General features: G+C 36.7%; 1 protein-coding gene across 4 annotated transcripts in view; it reads left to right on the plus strand.

Moving 5' to 3' along the window:
* The window catches only part of VPS13B (vacuolar protein sorting 13 homolog B), a 635,560-nt gene that overhangs the window by 25,044 nt on the left and 592,403 nt on the right, over positions 1-18,113 (plus strand). For all 4 annotated transcript variants that reach the window (XR_013959339.1, XM_080646974.1, XM_080646975.1 and 1 more), the window contains exons 5-8: positions 5,144-5,311; positions 10,840-11,021; positions 14,786-14,960; positions 16,391-16,659. Coding sequence is in view for 3 of the 4 variants with exons in the window: in XM_080646974.1 (XP_080503100.1) it covers positions 5,144-5,311; positions 10,840-11,021; positions 14,786-14,960; positions 16,391-16,659 (794 nt within the window). In the remaining variant the exon portion in view is untranslated. The remainder of the gene's footprint in view (positions 1-5,143; positions 5,312-10,839; positions 11,022-14,785; positions 14,961-16,390; positions 16,660-18,113) is intronic.

The following is an 18,113-nucleotide window of genomic DNA, read 5'->3' on the forward strand; positions in this document are numbered from 1 at the left end:
ATCCTTAAAGGTCTTACTAAGTTCCTCAGCGGTTTTTAGAAGATTCTTGAGTAACCTTATAAATGTGGTTCTGAACTCTATGTCGTCCAGTAGTTTGCTTTCCTCCATTTCTCTCATTCGTGACATGTTTCTTTGTCTCCGCATTTGGTTGCTTCCTTGTGTTGATGGAGTGGCTTTGTGTGGTAGGTGACCTATAGGGGCCAGTAGCTCAGCCTCCCCAATCACCTGAGGTGGACGCCTTTGGTACACCCCTTTGTGGGCTGAGTGCAAAGTCTTGGTGTAGTTAAGCCTTGATTGCTGTTGGTACACTGGGAGGAATTGACCTCCAGGCCAATTGGCTGTGAGGACCCGCTATGTCTATAATGGAAGAGCTGCTGCGCTGGAGACACGCTTATGGTGTAGGACTTGTTTCAGTGGGGCTTTGGTGCTTACTGAGTCTGCCTCTTGAATGTGTCACTTATGGATGTGAGGAGTTAAATCTGGTGTCTCACACTGACCACTAGGTACACTGGCTTCTGGATCTCCAATGGGGTGCAGGTTAGCTACTGTCTGAGGCCACCCAGCAGGAGCTACAGCGAGAACTACAGTTTTCTCCTCTTTGCTTGGGGTTTGGAGGTTTTGGAGCTGTCTGACCCGGGCTGCAAGTTTGCTAGGTTAAGCTGCTATAGGGCAGGCCATTCATATGCTAAAGCCGCTGCTTGGAGCTTGGGTGGGTTTGTAGATTGTGCAGGGCGGGGTCTCAGGGCGTGACCAGGCTAGGGTGTGGCAAACAGCGATGGCTGCCAGTAAGCTGGCTCTGCGTCTCCGACCGTGTCCCCGTGTCCCGCGCCCCAGCACAATAAACAATTATTCCTGCGCACAGCCCTGCAAGCAAGCCTCCCTCACTTTCCGAACCCACGGCAGACAGTCCAGCTTCTCCCCGTAGGAGTTTGGGTCCCCCGCGTCTCCCCAGAAACTGGAGTTTGGAGTAATCGGGAGCTTATCTCCCTTCGGGTTGAAAACAGCAGCGCTCCCAGATGCCCGTCGCCAGCCCGATTCGCGCGTCTCCGTACCTCAGCTTTTCAGCGCTTGTGCACCCCTCAATGCTGTTTGCTCTTTCCTTCTAGTTGTAGAACTTCCACTCAGCCAGCTTTCCCGTGGTTCTGGGTGATAGACGTTTTGTCTTTTAGTTGTAGTTTTGAAATTGTTGTGCGAGGCAGCTGTTTAGTTGTTTACCTATGCTGCCATCTTGGTTTCTCTCTCAAAAAACTTTTGCATATGTGTGCGCTTGTGCTGGGTAATGATGTAATATTTCTTACTGTGAGAGGGGTCAAGAGAGGTTGAATCTGACTGGTTTGAAGCAGACAATTTTCTTTCAGTTAATAATACATAAGCTACGACCTTGAGTTATTACTAATAATAACAGTTTTGAATTTTGAACTTAGCATATCCTGTAAGATATGTTGACAGTTCGTATTTAGAGACAAATTTTAAGGTTATGTTATTTACTCATTTATGCATCTTTCCTCAGTATTCTCTGTACTTTATATTTCTGTAAAGTGATACTACTTTTAAGCTAGGTACTTCGATTATTGTAGCTTCCTTAGGACTAAGTTATTTGAGCTATTAAAGAGATGGTATATCATTTATTCCATTGTACAGTCACTGTTACTTTGATCTTGCATTTTAATTTTTTTATTTTTTATTTTTTTTAAAGATTGGAATTAACATTTCTTTTTTTAAAATATATTTTATTGATTTTTTTACAGAGAGGAAGGGAGAGGGATAGAGAGTTAGAAACATCGATGAGAGAGAAACATTGATCAGCTGCCTCCTGAACACCCCCACTGGGGATGTGCCCGCAACCAAGGTACATGCCCTTGACTGGAATTGAACCTGGGACCCCTCAGTCTGCAGGCTGATGCTCTATCCACTGAGCCAAACCGGTTAGGGCTGATCTTGCATTTTTAATAAGAAAACTTAAATAATCTTCTGTAGATGTAGTTCTTTTTAGATACTGGGTTCTTTTATTTTGGTGAATTGCCCTGTTTATCTCAACTTTATCAGTATTATGAGAAACTGAGGAAAACTATTAAAAAAATAGATGAAAAAGCCATCTGTAGTGAGTGTTCTATCATTGAAACACAAACCAGAAAGAATATATGCACCTATATGTTCATAGCAGCATTATTTACAACTAGAGGCCCAATGCACGAAGATTCGTGCAGGAATGGGCCTTCCTTCCCCTGGCTGCCGGCACCGCCTTTGCTCCTGCCGGAGCCGCCTTTTCGCTCTGTCCTGGAGCCGCCTTTCCGCCTTCCCATGCTGCCCAGAGGCCTGGAGCGGCTGGGGTGGTGCAGAATGCCTGTGTCATTGCCTCTGGCTGCTTGGCGCCTGAGTATGCAAATTAACCCGCCATTTTTGCTGTGTTAATTTGCATACTCCTGATTGGCTGGTGGGCGTTCTAAAGGTGTGGTCAGTTTGCATCTTACTCTTTTATTTGTCTAGATAGCTAAGATTTGGAAACAGCCCAAGTGCCCATAAGTAGATGAGCGCATAAAAAAACAGTATAGCATTTACACAATGGAATACTATGCAGCTGTAAAAAAGAAGGATCTCTTACCCTTTGAGAAAACATGGAGGGACCTGGAGAGCATTATGTTAAGTGAAATAAGCCTGTCAGAGAAAGACAAATATCATGATCGCACTTTTTGTGGAATCTAATGAACAAAATAAACTGACAAAATAGATCCAGAGACATGGATGGAAGCATGCAACAGACTGAAGATTCTCAGAGGAAACAGTAGAAAGGGATTAACCAAAGAATTTATATGCATATATGCAAAACCCATGGACTCAGGCAATAGTTCTGTGAAGGTCCGGGAGGTAGAAGGAGTAAGGAGGAGGGGGTCAATGGGGGAAAAATGGGACATCTGTAGTACTTCCAACAATAAAAATAAATTAAAAAATATATATTTACAGTAGTATTATTTTTCTATTACTTTGCATTATACATTTTCTCCAGTTGTTTTAGAGTTAATTTTTTTGTTTTAAAGATAGTACACCCTTAAGCAGTTTTTATGAATTCCCTACTGATGACAGGTTTTTCAGAAATTGGAAAACCAGTATTCTCTGCTTCTTAGTAACAGGATATTTATCTTTCCTTTTAACATCTGTGTTGTGTAGTAATAGCATTGGGGAATATACAAAGGTGTGTAAAGGTAGGTTTACAGTTGTCAGTACATGAAACAGTTTATTCTTAAATTATTATTAATTAATTATTGTATTACAATTGTAAATCTACTTGTGAATCTATTTTTGCCTATTCCTGTACATTCTAAGGTTAAAAATTTTGATATTTAAAATTTATTTTTGAAGGTTTTAATTTGTTAAGCATTCTTTTAGTATCTACTCTCATAAAACAGTATTTGCTACCTTAAATTTATTGATATTTTATATGTTAATTTTATAGCATATGTTAATTGGCACTCTGAAAGCTGCTAATAGTTTCTATGTCTAGAAAAATTTGAACTTAGTGGTTTTACAATCCTTTCCCTTTTGTATCTTTTAGGAAGGAATGAGGGAGTTGGTTTTTGCAAACATGTTATGGTTGAATAGATTTAATAAGCTTTCTCCCAGTAGGTGAGAACAATATCAGTTGCTGAAATAAGTTGATTCTTTTTTGTCCATTAAAGTTCTGGTTTAAATAATACAAACAGTTATTTCATGAGATAGCTAATACTTTAATTAGTTTTCATTATGTTTATTTTATTTATATTTTCAATTAAATTCCTCAAAAATATATCTATGTTCACATTTATTGTTTGAGAAACTTCTGAGATTATGGAGTACCCCACAGTAGCATGAAATTAAAAGAGAAAATTTGAACATTCTAGGCAAGCTCTGGAGAAAAAGAATGTTCACTAATTATACTTTCATTGTTCTGAGTTTTTTATGAAAACAATTATTTCTGACTCTCTTATTTTTCTGTTTTCATTATATTTGTATCCATTCTGTTTCCTTTCTTTTCTTTTTCCTATCTTCTTTGTTGTATTCTTTTTCTTCTTTAATTCTGTCTACATTTTCTTTTTCATTCATATTCTCTCCCCTACCCTGTTTCAATATTATATATTAGTAAGTGGCAGTAGTTAAATCCATTGTGATAGTTATGTTTCTCCTATTTTTCTTCCTCCAGGCCTAACTTTTTAATATTCTTCTGGCTATTTAAAGTAGGAATAGAAGATGATAGCCGGTTAAAAAAGAAGCTTAAAGCTATTTTCTTAAATATATATTTTTTATTGATTTCAGAGAGGAAGTGAGAGGGAGAGAGAGAGATAGAAACATCTATGATGATAAAGAGTCATTGATCGGCTGCCTTCTGCACATCTCACACTGGGGATCGACCCCACAACCTGGACATATGCCCTTGATCGGAATCGAACCCAGGGTCCTTCATTTGCAGGCTGACGCTCAATCCACTGAGCCAAACCAGCTAGGAGCTTAAGGCTATTCTTTTAATACTAGTGGCCCGGTGCACGTGTCCCTCAGCCTGGCCTGCACCCTCTCACAATCTGGGACTGCTGGCTCCTAACCACTCAACTGCCTGCCTGCCCAATCACCCCTAACCACTCTGACTGCCTGCCTTCTCGCCCCCAACTGCCCCCCCCCCCACCGACGTGATTGCCCCCAACTGCCCACCCCTGCCGGCCTCATGGCCCCCAGCTGCCCTCCCCGGCCGGTCTCCCAGTCTAATTAGCATATTACCCTTTTATTGGTATAGATATTGTGTAATCAGCATATATTGACAGTTTCATTTGGGAAAATGTTTGATAAAGTAGGCAGAAACTAAAGTACTGTAGTATAGGATAATCACTGAATGGGATGTAGTGTTATGTTATTAATAAAGGTTTCTGGTAAATCTGGTTTCTCTTATTATATGAATACTTTATTATATAGAACTTCTCTGTAATAGTGTTTGTTTGGCTGTATCTTCTGTTTATTAGCTGTATTACTTTGATAAACCTGTGTACCTATCTAAATGTTAGTTTCTTCTTTGCAAAATATGGTAAGCTTACCCACCTTTTATGTACATTATGCTCAATAATATTTTAAGAAATAATTATTTATTGACTGATTGTGGCATTCTTTTTTTCCTGTATTATAGGTTATGTACAGAGTCTGATTAGACGAGTTGTAAATAATGTAAACATTGTTATAAATAATCTCATACTGAAATATGTTGAAGATGATATTGTTCTTTCAGTCAACATAACTTCTGCAGAATGCTATACAGTAGGTGAATTATGGGATCGTGCATTCATGGATATTTCTGGTGAGTAAATACTATCAAGAATACTATAGATTCTCCATTATTGAAACCATTTTCTTGGATTCTAAACCTTTCTTGAGCCAACTTGCTCTTGGATGAATCTAAGGAAAACTTTATGCCTTCAGACTGGGAAAAAGTACATATATAAAATTTAACATGCAATTATAGGATGTTAATAGAGCCTTAGATTAAGAAATTCCAGACTTTAAAAATATTTTTAATTTTTATTTTTTCTTAGCTATAACATGCTTATTTCAAAGGAGATGTATAATATTTTACAATGCTGTGGATTATAGCCATGAAAACTGAATAATATTAAGTTAAAATTTTTAATGTTTTTGACAGAGGAAAGAGAGTATGTTGCTTTCATATTACTTGGTAATGGCAAACAATATATCTGAATGATTTATGTTTTAGGTTTCTATATTCTAGAGTACATATGGGATTTTTGGATGTTCCTGAAACCTTTAACTATTAACATACTTCACTCTGCTGCATATCTTAAAATATCTAAGTAATAATACAGTTTAATCACTACCATTTATTTATTACTATCAAAACTATAGTTGTGAAGAAAATGGACACTGCTTATTAGTTTTATCAGGAGAGATGTTAATCAAATAATAACATTTGTTGATATACGATATATGTTCTGTTAGAGTAAGAAATGTATATTTTGGAAAATATTTTAAGGAGAATATTGTGAGCTTCTTTTATCTGTGACTTGCCATGCTATGTATTTGCTAAATGTGCTGGCACTAATACTCAAGAATAAACTCAAAATGGATTAAAGGCTTACATGTAAGTTGCAAAACCATAAACATACTAGAAGAAAACTGTAAAGTGTCAGACTTGTCTCTTAGCAATATTTTTGCAGATATAGTTTCTCGGGCAAGGCAAACAAAGGAACCAATAGACAAATGGGTCATCAATAATCCAAAAACCTTAGTGCAGAGTAAAAGAAACCATCAACAAAATGTGAAGGGAGCCACTGAATGAATGGGAGAACACATTTGCCAATGATACATCTGAAAAGCGGTTAACCAACAATGAGGTATCACCTCACACCTGACAGAATTGCTATCATCAATAAATTAACAAACAAAGTGCTGGCAAAGATGTAGAGAAAAGGGAACCCTTGTGCACTGTTGATAGGAATGCAGATGGGCGCAGCCACTGTAGAAAACAGTATGGTGTTTCCACAAAAAGTTAAACATTTTTAAATAAAATTAAAAATTTTGACCCAGTAATCCCACTTCTGGGAATATATCCCAAGAAACTCGAAACACTAATTTGAAAAAATATATATGCACTCTCGCCGTGCTGGTGTAGCTCAGTGAACTGAGCATCGTCCCATGGACCAAGAGGTCTCGGTTTGATTACCAGTGAGGGCACATGCCCAGGTTGCAGGCACATCCCCAGTAGAGGGTGTGCAGCAGGCAGCTGATTCATGTACCTCTCTCATCGATGTTTCTATCTGTCTCTCTCCTCCTTTCCTCTTTGAATTCAACAAAAATATTTTAAAAAATGCACCCTTATGTGCATTGCAGTGCAATTTATAATAGCTAAGATCTGGAAACAGCTCAAGTGCCCATTAGTAGATGAGTGGATAAAAAAGCTGTGATCCATTTATGCAATGGAATACTATTTGGCCATAATAAAAAGGAAATCTTGCCTTTTGTGACAGCATGGAAGGACCTGGAAATTATGCTAAGTGAAATAGGCCAGTCAGAGAAAGACAAATACCATGTGATTTTACTTATATGTGGAATTTAATGAACAAAGTAAACTGATGAACAAAGTAGAAACAGGCTTTCATAGATACAGCCTAACAGCTGTCAGAGGGGAGGGACTTTGGGGGACTGGATGAAAGAAGGCGAAGGGGTTAAGCAAAAAAACATATATACATAATACTTAGGGACAGACAACAGTGTGGTGATAGCCAGAGGGAAAGGGGTGTAGGGGTAGCTAGAGGTGAGCAAAAGGGGAGAAAATCAGGATGGAAAGAGGCTTTCTTCAGGGCCATGGACTTACGATGCTCTGTGCAGAAGATGTTTTGTTGAGTTGTACACTTGAAATCTGATTGGTTTTGTGAACCAATGTCACACCAATAAATTCAATTAAAAAGTACCAAAACCCCAAAACTGTGAAATTGTATACTGTATGTATCAGCAGTATATTTCAATAGGAATTACGCTTTAATAAAGCTGTGAAAATGACGCTACATTAGAAAAAAGAAAATTTACAAAAAATAAAGAAAACGAAAGTGCTGGCACTAAAGTTCATCTGCCTGCATTTGAATCCTGGCTCTCCCACTTGGTGCTAGATACATGACCTTGGGTGATTTAGTTTACTTCTGTTTTTCAATTTTGACATTTGTAAAATGAGGACAAAAAGGAGCTTCTTTATAGAACTATTTTATTAAATACATTAATGTACTGAAAGAACTTATAAAAGTATCCTGTACGTAATTGCTCAGAAAGGGAGCTGCTATTATTATTTACATTTGTTTTCTCTCATCCTCATAACAACTCCATAAAGTAATATACCCTTTTGTAACTGAAATGCAGGTTTGGCTGCTTACCACAAGGGAAGAGGTTTATTTGGGTGCTGGGACCTGGCAGAACGGTGGACTCCTGCCTCAAAGACCATCTCTTATAGGGACAGGGAGGGGAGGGCTTTTTTTCTGTTCAATTATCTTGCTAACTTTTGGCGTGCGGGGCCCTGTGCGGTGCACTCTAGGGTTCTGTTCAGTCATCTTTCTAGCTTTTGATGTGCTTGCCCTCTTTCTAGCTTTTAACTGCTCAGGCTCTATCCATTCATCTTTTTAGCTTTTGGCACACCCAGTGTAAGAACCTACCCCTGTGCCATGTTGGCCATTGGGGAAGACTCCCTGACTGTCTGTTGTAACACTTTCTTATTCATTTAGTCATATATTCATTTGCTCATTTTAAGTCCTAAAGGATAGGAAAGTGAAATTGAGTCTCAAGATTATTTGACTTGCTTAGTTAAGGCATACAACTAGCAGTGAACAAAATTGGAGTGCAGTTTCATTTTTGTGTGTTCTCCAAGCTTTAGTTTTCACATTTTAAAAATCAAGAATAATCCTGATCTCACAGCTCTGTTGTGAAGCATAAAGAAGAGTGTATACAAAGGCCCAATCAAGTCTTTGGTTTCTGTATATAATATCAGTAACTAAGTAATTTAATAATATACTATGTAAAATCAGATAATATGGTAAATTTGTGTATTTTTTTAAAAGACAAGTTTGAAATTTATTTGCTAATAAAACTTTATTGTTTCCACACATGTGCATACTCTTTAGTTTTTCCTTCTTAAAAAATTAAATTAAAAAAAAGATAAGGAAATTAAAGGTTGAATTACTTAGAGGTTGCCAGGATATACTCAAAAATAGGGTTACCAAATAATGGGCTAAAGTATACATATTTTAAATTAAAGCATATTTTATTGTTTTGAACATTCCCATGGCCATAGCATGGAGTAGCTAATTTAAAATCATTGACCAAGTAGACTTGGGCCAGATATTTATCTAGGAATTGCTTATTAGGAATAAAACCACGGATTTGCTAAAGGTTTCATTTTCTAGTTTGGTATTTTACCAGTAATTGTTTCATTTTTATTGCTTTGAATAAAACCTTGGTACTGTTATTGGTAATTTCTTCATTAGTTATTATCTAGAGCAATGCTAGTCCATAATTTTTATAATGATGGATATATTTTATATCTTTATGATCCAGTCTTGTACCCAGTAGCCACATTTTCTGTTGAGCACTTGAAATGTGGCTAGTGTGCAACCAAGGACCTGAAATTTTATTTTCATATAATTATAATTAATTCACATATAAATTTAAACTAGTGACCCGGTGCATGAAATTCATGTACATTAAAAGGGGATTGATTAGATAGAGGAAATAATTTAATATTGCTATTTGCCTTTTCTCTATAATAGAAGTGTCAGAGATGAAAGGAAATTAGTAAAATGTATATGAAAACCTTCCTCCTGTCAGAGTCTAGGGCTCACCAGGGAACCCAGAGTCAAGTCCCCGCCCACCCACATGCACCTCAAAATCACGTGAGACCCAGACCTGGCCTGGCTCCCCCCCCACCATTGGGCTAGATCCAGACCCAGCCAGTCCCACCCTTGTCAAGCCCTGCCAGGCAGGGGGCGTAGCCTCAGGTCCTCTGGCCCGGTGCCAAGACTGAAGGGGGGTGGCCTGAGGTCCCCCAGCCCAGACAGGGGCAGGGGATGTGCCTTGTGGTCCTCCGTCAAGCCCCACCAGGTGGGGGGCATGGCCTGAGGTCCCCTGTCAAGCCCCACCTGGTGGGGGGCACAGCCTGAGATCCCTCAGCCTGGTGCTGGGGTGAGGGGAGCAGCCTGAGGTCCCCTAGCCCAGCACCAGGGCGGGAAGTGCACCTTGAGGTCCCGTCAAGCCCCGCCAGGTGGGGGGTGTGGCCTCAGGTTTCCTGGTCTGGCACTGGGGTAGGAGCTGTGACCTGAGGTCCCCCAGCCTGACGCCAGGGCAGGGGACGAGGCCTGAGGTCCCCTGTCAAGCTCCCCGGGGGTGGGGGAGGGCGTAGCCTCAGGTCCCTGCTGATTGCTCGTTAAGGCTCCTTATGGGAACTTGGCCTCAGCTGTGGGTGCATCCATCTTTGTGATGGAGTGATGGTCAATTAGCATATTCCCTCTTTATTAGATAGGATAGCCATGTATCAGTGGTTGCTACCATATTGGAGAGTGCAGGTTTAGATCATAGCTTCAAGTTTTTTAGTGTAAAATAAATATTAAATGAGTGACTACTACTAAATGGTTTCTCAGGAATTTTATTTTATTACTAGAGGTCTGATGCACGAAATTCATGCAAGAGTAGGCCTTTTTCCCCCCGGCTGCTGGCGCTGGCTTCCCTCTAGCACCTGGGACCCAGGCTTCCCTTGCAGCCCTGGCCTCGTCCGGAAGGTCATCTGGTCTAATTAGGATATTACGCTTTTATTATTATAGACTAGAAGCCTAGCACACGAAACCACACGGCCCCACCCACCCACACTGCCTTACTGTGCTTGCAGCCTCACCCATCCGTGTGTACCTTGCCGCGTTTGCAGCCCCGCCCACCCGTGCTGGTCTTTGGTCATTACAGCGTTAGGGCCACGGCTTTTTATATTTATATGTATGTTATTTAATATCTCATTGTAGATAGCAAAATATAATGAAATTTACCACTGTTGTCTTAAATTTGTAGGTTAGGTGTCAAGAAAATTGGGGATAAGCTACTTCATTTCTTTGGTCTCTATTTAATTCTTTATACAGAAAATGAGGATTTTTGTGCCTATTTTAAAAGTTGTTGGAAGATTTAAATGATATAATAAATGAGATGTTCTTTACATAGGTTCTGGCATCATATATTTAATGCTCTGTTAGTCTTATTTGCATTACTACTTGTACTAATAAATAATAGTTGCCTTTTTTCTGTTAACCTTTTTTTATTTTACTTAAAATGTTTTTCTTTACTTTTTAGCCACTGATCTGGTGCTGAGAAAAGTTATCAACTTTTCAGACTGTACAGTTTGTCTTGATAAACGGAATGCTAGTGGCAAAATAGAGTTTTACCAGGATCCTTTGTTATACAAATGTTCCTTCCGAACTCGTCTGCATTTTACGTATGATAACCTAAATTCCAAGATGCCATCTGTTATTAAAGTAGGTGTTTCTTTTTCTGGTAGTTGATTTGCATGTCTCTATTTTCTTTATTGGCTCCTGTGCATGCTAATTATTATTAAAAAACAAGAAATTAACCTCATAAATGTATATGCCATTTATTTTTACGCCATTTGTTTTTATACAAACGTTTTAGTTACATTTGTGCGTTCTATTTTATATTATATACTATATTATGTTTATAACATTTTGCATTATGTGTTCTAGGAGAAGTACTTGGGGACCTATTTTTTTTTTTGTGTGTGTGTGACTTTAGTTTCCTTTTTACTTGGTCCAGCTTATTAGTGTTTTTTTCTTCAAGTAGTTTGAGGAGATCATATATAAAAGTATTTTTATGCCCACAGTGGAGTGATTATCAATCTATATTTAAATTGCTATAATTTGTTTAGCATGGCCAGATGGCTGTAGTTATTGTCTCTTCTTTTCCTTCCATAAATTTATAAGGCTTGATTTGCTAACCTGATAACTTATTGGTTCAGGAAATATTAGCTTGTGACCTCTGGTTTCAAAATGTAATTAAAATCTCAGAGTATGGGAATTTTTCAGGTAAAGTCTTTTGATACATGTGAAATTTGTTGTTCTCCAAGGAATTGGTATGATTATCAATGTATATAGTCTCAAGTGTAAATCTTTTGTTCTTTGATTACATAACTGTTTTCTAAACCTCCATCTATTTGTGTATCTTAGAAAAAAAAATTCCCAAAGTGACTTGTGATCTTGATAACGAAGTTTTAATGTGAAATGAGTTTTTATTATTGAATTAGTGACCTGGCGCAAAATCGTGCAGCCCTGCCCACCCGCCTGACGCCTCGCCTTGACACCCTTAACCTCTTCACCCAGAGCTCGAGTGTGCCTGGCCCCACCCCCAACCCCTCTGGCCTTCTCTGGCTGCTTCAAGCCCAGCCCTCGGCCCTGCAAGTCGCCTCTGGCTGGTCCCGTCTCCTCTGGGCGTCTCCCTGCTTCCGCCCCATCTCCGGAGTAATGTGGCGGCTCCGTTCCGCACACAGCCTCCTGCTGAACAGTTGTTACGGCGTGAGGGCGTCATGTCCATTAGCATATTAGCTCTTTATTATATAGGATTACATGCCTCTGAATACTAAAATTTTGTAATGGAAAAGTGAGCCCTAAGTCTGAACACTGGTATTGACTGCTATGCTTGTTTGGGTATGGCTGCATAAAGTATTATTTTTGCATTAAAAGAACATAAAACTTTTGATTTTATGTAGCTCTCTGATACTTAAATTTATACATGAAATCCACCTGATTTTCTTTGGTAGTGCTCAGTCATGCGTGTTTTTCTTCTCCCTCCCCTTCCCCCGCCCCACACACACTGTGTATAGTGGTTTGTTTAAATTCTGTTACTTTTCCCTTCTATTTTTGTTTTAGCTTCTTTGACAAAGATAACCATGGAAGAATATTAATTCAATAGTATTGCTACTTCTGTCTCAGGATAATGGGCTTACTTTCCATCTTTAGTCTTGAACCTGTTAGTACAGTTGGAAAATGTTAAGGTGGATCCAAGATATATTTTGCAAACAAGTAATGGATACATGGAAACCTTACTATATAAAATTACCTTATTGATCATTAGTACAAATTCAATTGTATGTTCTAGGATGTAGCTAAATTAGAGGAAAGTAAAATAATTGAACTTGAGGAAAACTTAGTATTGGAATTTAAGTAAGTTTGTGTTCTCAAAATTGGCATTTTATTATACAGCACTCATTAATATAAATAAGCTTGTTGATATGTGTTTTTTGACTTTGGTAATCACTAAATATAAGATAACATATTATGCTCAACTGAAATAAAAGTTTGAGTTTTTTTATTAAGACTGTATTGTGATGTAAGATTTACCATTTTGAATTAGACCCGTCAGTCCTCCATCTTCTAGTCCTAAGAAATATGGACTTGGTTGAACCTCATTGATCACCTCAAAGAGGGATTTCCCAAAATGTTCCAGATGCCCTAATTATTTGTGAAAATCTCTCATGTTTGTTTGTTTAAGTGTTTTTTGAGTTTATTTATTTATATTTTGGGTAAGCTTTTTATGATTTTTCTATCTTTTGAGAGAGATATTTATAAGGGTACATAATTAATTTAACATTTCCCCCATTTTTGAAAATTTACATTTTTTTCGTTTTTCAGAGGAATAAAAGTCTCCACATAAAGCTTTGAACACATATCTGATTAATTCCTTAGGAATGATTTCTGTAATTGCAAATATCATATTGAGGGACGTTTAAGACCTGTGATCTATATTACAAAATTGTTTCCAGAAAGGTTTAACCAGTGCAAATGCTCATGAACATTTAAGTGAGTCCTTATATTACACACTTGTGATCTTTACGTATGATCATGTTTTAAAACTTTCCAATTTGTTGAGCAAAAAATATGTATATTTTAAATAACATTTATTTGATTATTAGTTAAGTTACATTTATTGAGAATATGTTCACTTATAATTTGTTCTTTGAAAAATCCATTTAAATTTTTTGTCTATTTTTCTACTGGTGATTAATCTTACTGATTTTAGGATATATATCATATTAAAATATATACAATATATATTTAAAGATACATATTTTAAATGTGCAGGATGGGGCAAAAATAGGTTTACAGTTGTGAGTACATGAAACAGTTTATTCTTTTATTATTATTAACTATTGTATATTCCATACGAACAACTGTAAACCTACTTTTGTTCCACCCTATATCTATATATATATATATCTGTCTATATCTATCTATCTATCTATCTATCTATCTATCTAAAAGGTTGATTTTTTTGTCATTGATTTTGCTAAGATTATTTATTATTGGTGCCATACAATATTTAAAAGGATGTGGTGAAAATTAAAAATGGAATTGCCTATGACCTAGCAATTCCACTTCTGGGTATTTTTCTGAAGAAACCCAAAACACTAATTCGAAATTATATATGTACCCCTATGTTCATTGCAGAGTTATTTACAATAGCCAAGCTATGGAAGCAACCAAGTTTTCCATCAGTAGATGAATGGATAAAAAAACAGTGGTGCATGTATACTAGTACAATGGAATATTACTTGGCCATAAAAAAGAATGAAATCTTACTATCATTTGTGGTAACATGGATCATCTCTTTGTTGGGCATATCCATGCTGTATATGCTTCCTGCCCGATAGTCACTTAGTAGTCCTCTTGGTTGTCAGATCCACTATCATGGTATTGCAGTGCTTTTGTTCAAGTAACCCTTATTTTATTTGCTAATGGCCCTTAAATGCAAGAGTTGTGATGCTGGCAATTTGGATAGGCCAAAGAGAAGCCTTCAGGTGCTTCTTTTAAGGAAAATATATGTATGTTTAGGAGAAAGCATAGGATATATAGGGTTCAGTACTAATTGGAATTTCAGGCATACACTATAGGTCTTGGAATTATCTCCTGCAGGTAAGTGGGTACTGCTGTATTTTGGCTACATAACTTTCTTTCTGAAAATATAGTGTGACTATATCTTTTCATTACTTCTATTTGTATTTACATCATTTGGCTTATTATAGTTTCTATCTAAAGTTTATTGATCAGAGCAAAATTTGTTTAATTCCTAAGATTTTAGAATAAACTGTTATTTTGGCTTTAATGTTAGAAATGTTTGGGACATTACTATTTCTCTTATGCTATTCCAATTAAGATTTAATGTTTCTCTATGCCAAAAGATACGACCTTTGAACATGATTTGTTGATGTTTTTATTTTTTCAAAATACAGATTCACACCTTAGTAGAGAGTTTGAAACTTTCTATCACAGATCAACAACTGCCTATGTTTATTCGTATAATGCAACTTGGGATTGCTCTTTACTATGGAGAAATAGGCAATGTTAAAGATGGAGAAACTGAAGACTTTACCTGTCATAATAAAGACACGTCAGGAAACATAACAGGTAAATATAATAAAGATTTATTTTACAACTGTTGTTCTTACAAAGTGTTTTCATAATTGTGAAACTTTAAAAATACATTAGATTGAGGTTTACAGTTCTAATGTGGTGGCATTATTTTATTTTGGTTGTTTGACACTACTTTGATTTTTTCCTACATGCTTGATACTATTTTGATTTTCTTTTTTCTGCATGGTAAAAATAACTAATATTTCTAATTGGTAAAAGTGTTCAGAATGTATATTATACAAAAGTTAAAAGTTAGTGAAACCTCGAGATTTCCTAGTAATTATTATATTTTTAAATATATTTTTTATTGATTTCAGAGAGGAAGGGAGAGAGAGGGTGATAGAAACATCAGTGGTGGATCATTGATCAGCTGCTTCCTGCACGTCCCCTACTAGGAATTGGGCCCACAACCCTGGGCATGTGCCCTTGAAATGCAGTAATGTTAAAAGACTGGTGGAATTTGTCTTTACAAGATGAAATAAGAGCAGCTGGAATTTAAATCTTTAGTTTCTGTTAATTTGTAACCAAATAAAAATTGTTTGCTATAATTTTTCATCTGTAGAATAAGAAAAGATACTAACTTATGTTACATGCTAATAAGAGTCACCAACACTATTATTTTCTTTACAATGTATAAGAATAATTTCATTATAACATTTGCTTTCATCCTTTGGGGTAATTATTTTTTTGGGGGTGTGCATTTTGCCCAGGAATAATTGCCATTCTCTCTCTCTCTTTTTTTCTGGTTCCATCAGGGAATCAGGAACTTTTCTTGTAGTTTTCTGATATTATGTTTCTAAGAAAAGTCAGTTTTTTAGCACTCTAGCCTTATTTTTGGGAAGTAGGGTTTTTTATTGTTTACATTAATGAATGAAATGCCAGTAAATGAATCTATTAATTTTATTTATCAACTACGTTTAAAATTATGTGGTAAAATAAAATTATGTGGTAAACTGCTTTCCATATAACATTAATTATGGCCTATGAAAGGAGATTGAGCCTGGCCTGTGTTGCTCAGTGGTTGAGCATCGACCTATGAACCAAGAGGTCATGGTTTGATTTCCAGTTAGGGCACATGCCCAGGTTGCAGGCTTGATTCCTCAGTAAGGGGTGTGGAGGAGGCAGTTGATCAGTGAATCTCTCTCATCATTGATGTGTCTGTCTCTCCCTCTCCTTTCCTCTCTGAAATAAAAAAATATATACTTAAAAAAAAGAAAGGAGATTGACACAGTATAACATACAGAAACTTAAAGGTGGTAATGCTAAATTATTGGTTTAAAATAATAATAACCAATGTATGATTTGTTCATACTTTTTATGTAGAAAGAAAGATGTGGGAGATACATTTTAACAGAATTTACCTTCTTAATTTTTTAAAATTAAATCCTTTGACTTATTTAAAATCATTTTATTTTGGTTGATAGGTGTTGAAGATGAAACAAGAATAGATATGCCTTATCCTTCTCAGTACAAAGGTCAAGAGTTGTATTCACAGCAAGAGGATGAACAGTCACAGGGATGGGTATCATGGGCCTGGTCATTTGTGCCTGCAATTGTGAGTTATGATGATGGTGAGGAAGACTACCTTGGAGATGATCCAACATCAACCATGCATCAGCAGAAATCTCAGACTTTGAAGGATCCTATTGTCTCTATAGGATTTTACTGTACAAAAGCAACAGTGACTTTCAAAGTAAGTTTCTTTTTTCTTGCTATTTATATCTCTCAGCTTAATGTTTAAATTTTTATTTGTAATTAGGATCTAACATAAAGTTTGTTTTACATTCAGTAGATGTAAGATACATTCTACCAATCCTTACTTCATATATATGTTCCCTCATATGACATATATACTTCATATATATGTCCCCTCATATGACATCTCTGAATTTTGGTCTCTTCCTATCTTCTTAAGGCCTTCTCCACTTTCCTTCTTTTTAAAAATCAGCTTCTTGGAAAGTTTTTCTCTCCCTACTAAATCTTTCAATTGGCATACAAAAATGCCTTAATATTTCCATTAAAAAAGAAATGCACATAGATAATCTTACTTTTACTCATGTATCCCTCCAGCTACTTTTTTTTCTCTGTGTTCTCTTTCATTACTAAATTTACTTAAAAGGGTTGTTTATATACAGTTTATCGCCTTCCCACCTCTCTTCCACTCTTTAAGACAGTCTAATTTCTTATCTTACTCTGTGTTTAGTAGTGTTTACCATAGTTGTTTCCACTTCATTAAGAAATACATGTAAGTCCTGGCTGGTGTTGCTCAGTGGTTGGAGTGTTGGCCCATGCACCAAAGCAGCGGTCGCCAATCTTTTGGGCCTCACGGACCACCATTGGTCCGTGGACCACTGGTTGGCGACCGCTGATTTGGTGGGTGGCAGGTTTGATTCCTGGTCAAGGTTTCATCCTGGGTTGCAGGTTCCAGCACCAGCCCCAGTTGGTGCACGTGTGGGAAGCAACCAATCTATGTGTCTCTTTCACATCACTGTTTCTCTCTCTCTCCCCTCCCACCCTCCCCTCCACTCTCCCTAAAAATCAATGGAAAAAAAAATTCTTGAATGAGGATTAACAACAAAAAAGAAATACATGTAAAATATATATTCAAAAGAGATTTATAATATGTATTTTCAAGTTAAAGAATAATAAAGTGAACACTATTTTAAGAAAAAGAAAATTTTATACTGTTCTGTACCCTGTGTGTTCTTCGATCATATTTTGTCCTTTCTGCCCCTACAATATAACCTAATTTTAATTTTAGATTATTTATTCCTTGGCTTTTTAATAATAGTATTACTATACATGCAATATTCTTGAACAGTATCTAATTCATCCAATAAAAATATATTAACACCATCTATGTGCCAGGCACTGTTTTGAGTCTAGAGATACCATAGTGAACAGATCATGCTTCTTAAAACGTGAATTGTTATAAATAAATAAATGAAGATATATAGTATGGCCATTGATGATATGGATTATGTAGAAAAAATAAAGCGAGAAGAGGAATAGCAGATGCTTCCACTAGATGTGAGGGGATTTGCAAATTAAAATTGAGTGATCAGGGAAGTCCTCAATAGGAAGGGATATTTAAAAAAAAGACTTGTGAAAGAGGGAGCTTTATAGGTCCTTGGGAATGAACATTCT

The sequence above is a fragment of the Plecotus auritus genome (genome assembly GCF_963455305.1).
Source record: "Plecotus auritus genome assembly, chromosome: 11".
In the NCBI taxonomy this organism is placed as follows: domain Eukaryota; kingdom Metazoa; phylum Chordata; class Mammalia; order Chiroptera; family Vespertilionidae; genus Plecotus; species Plecotus auritus.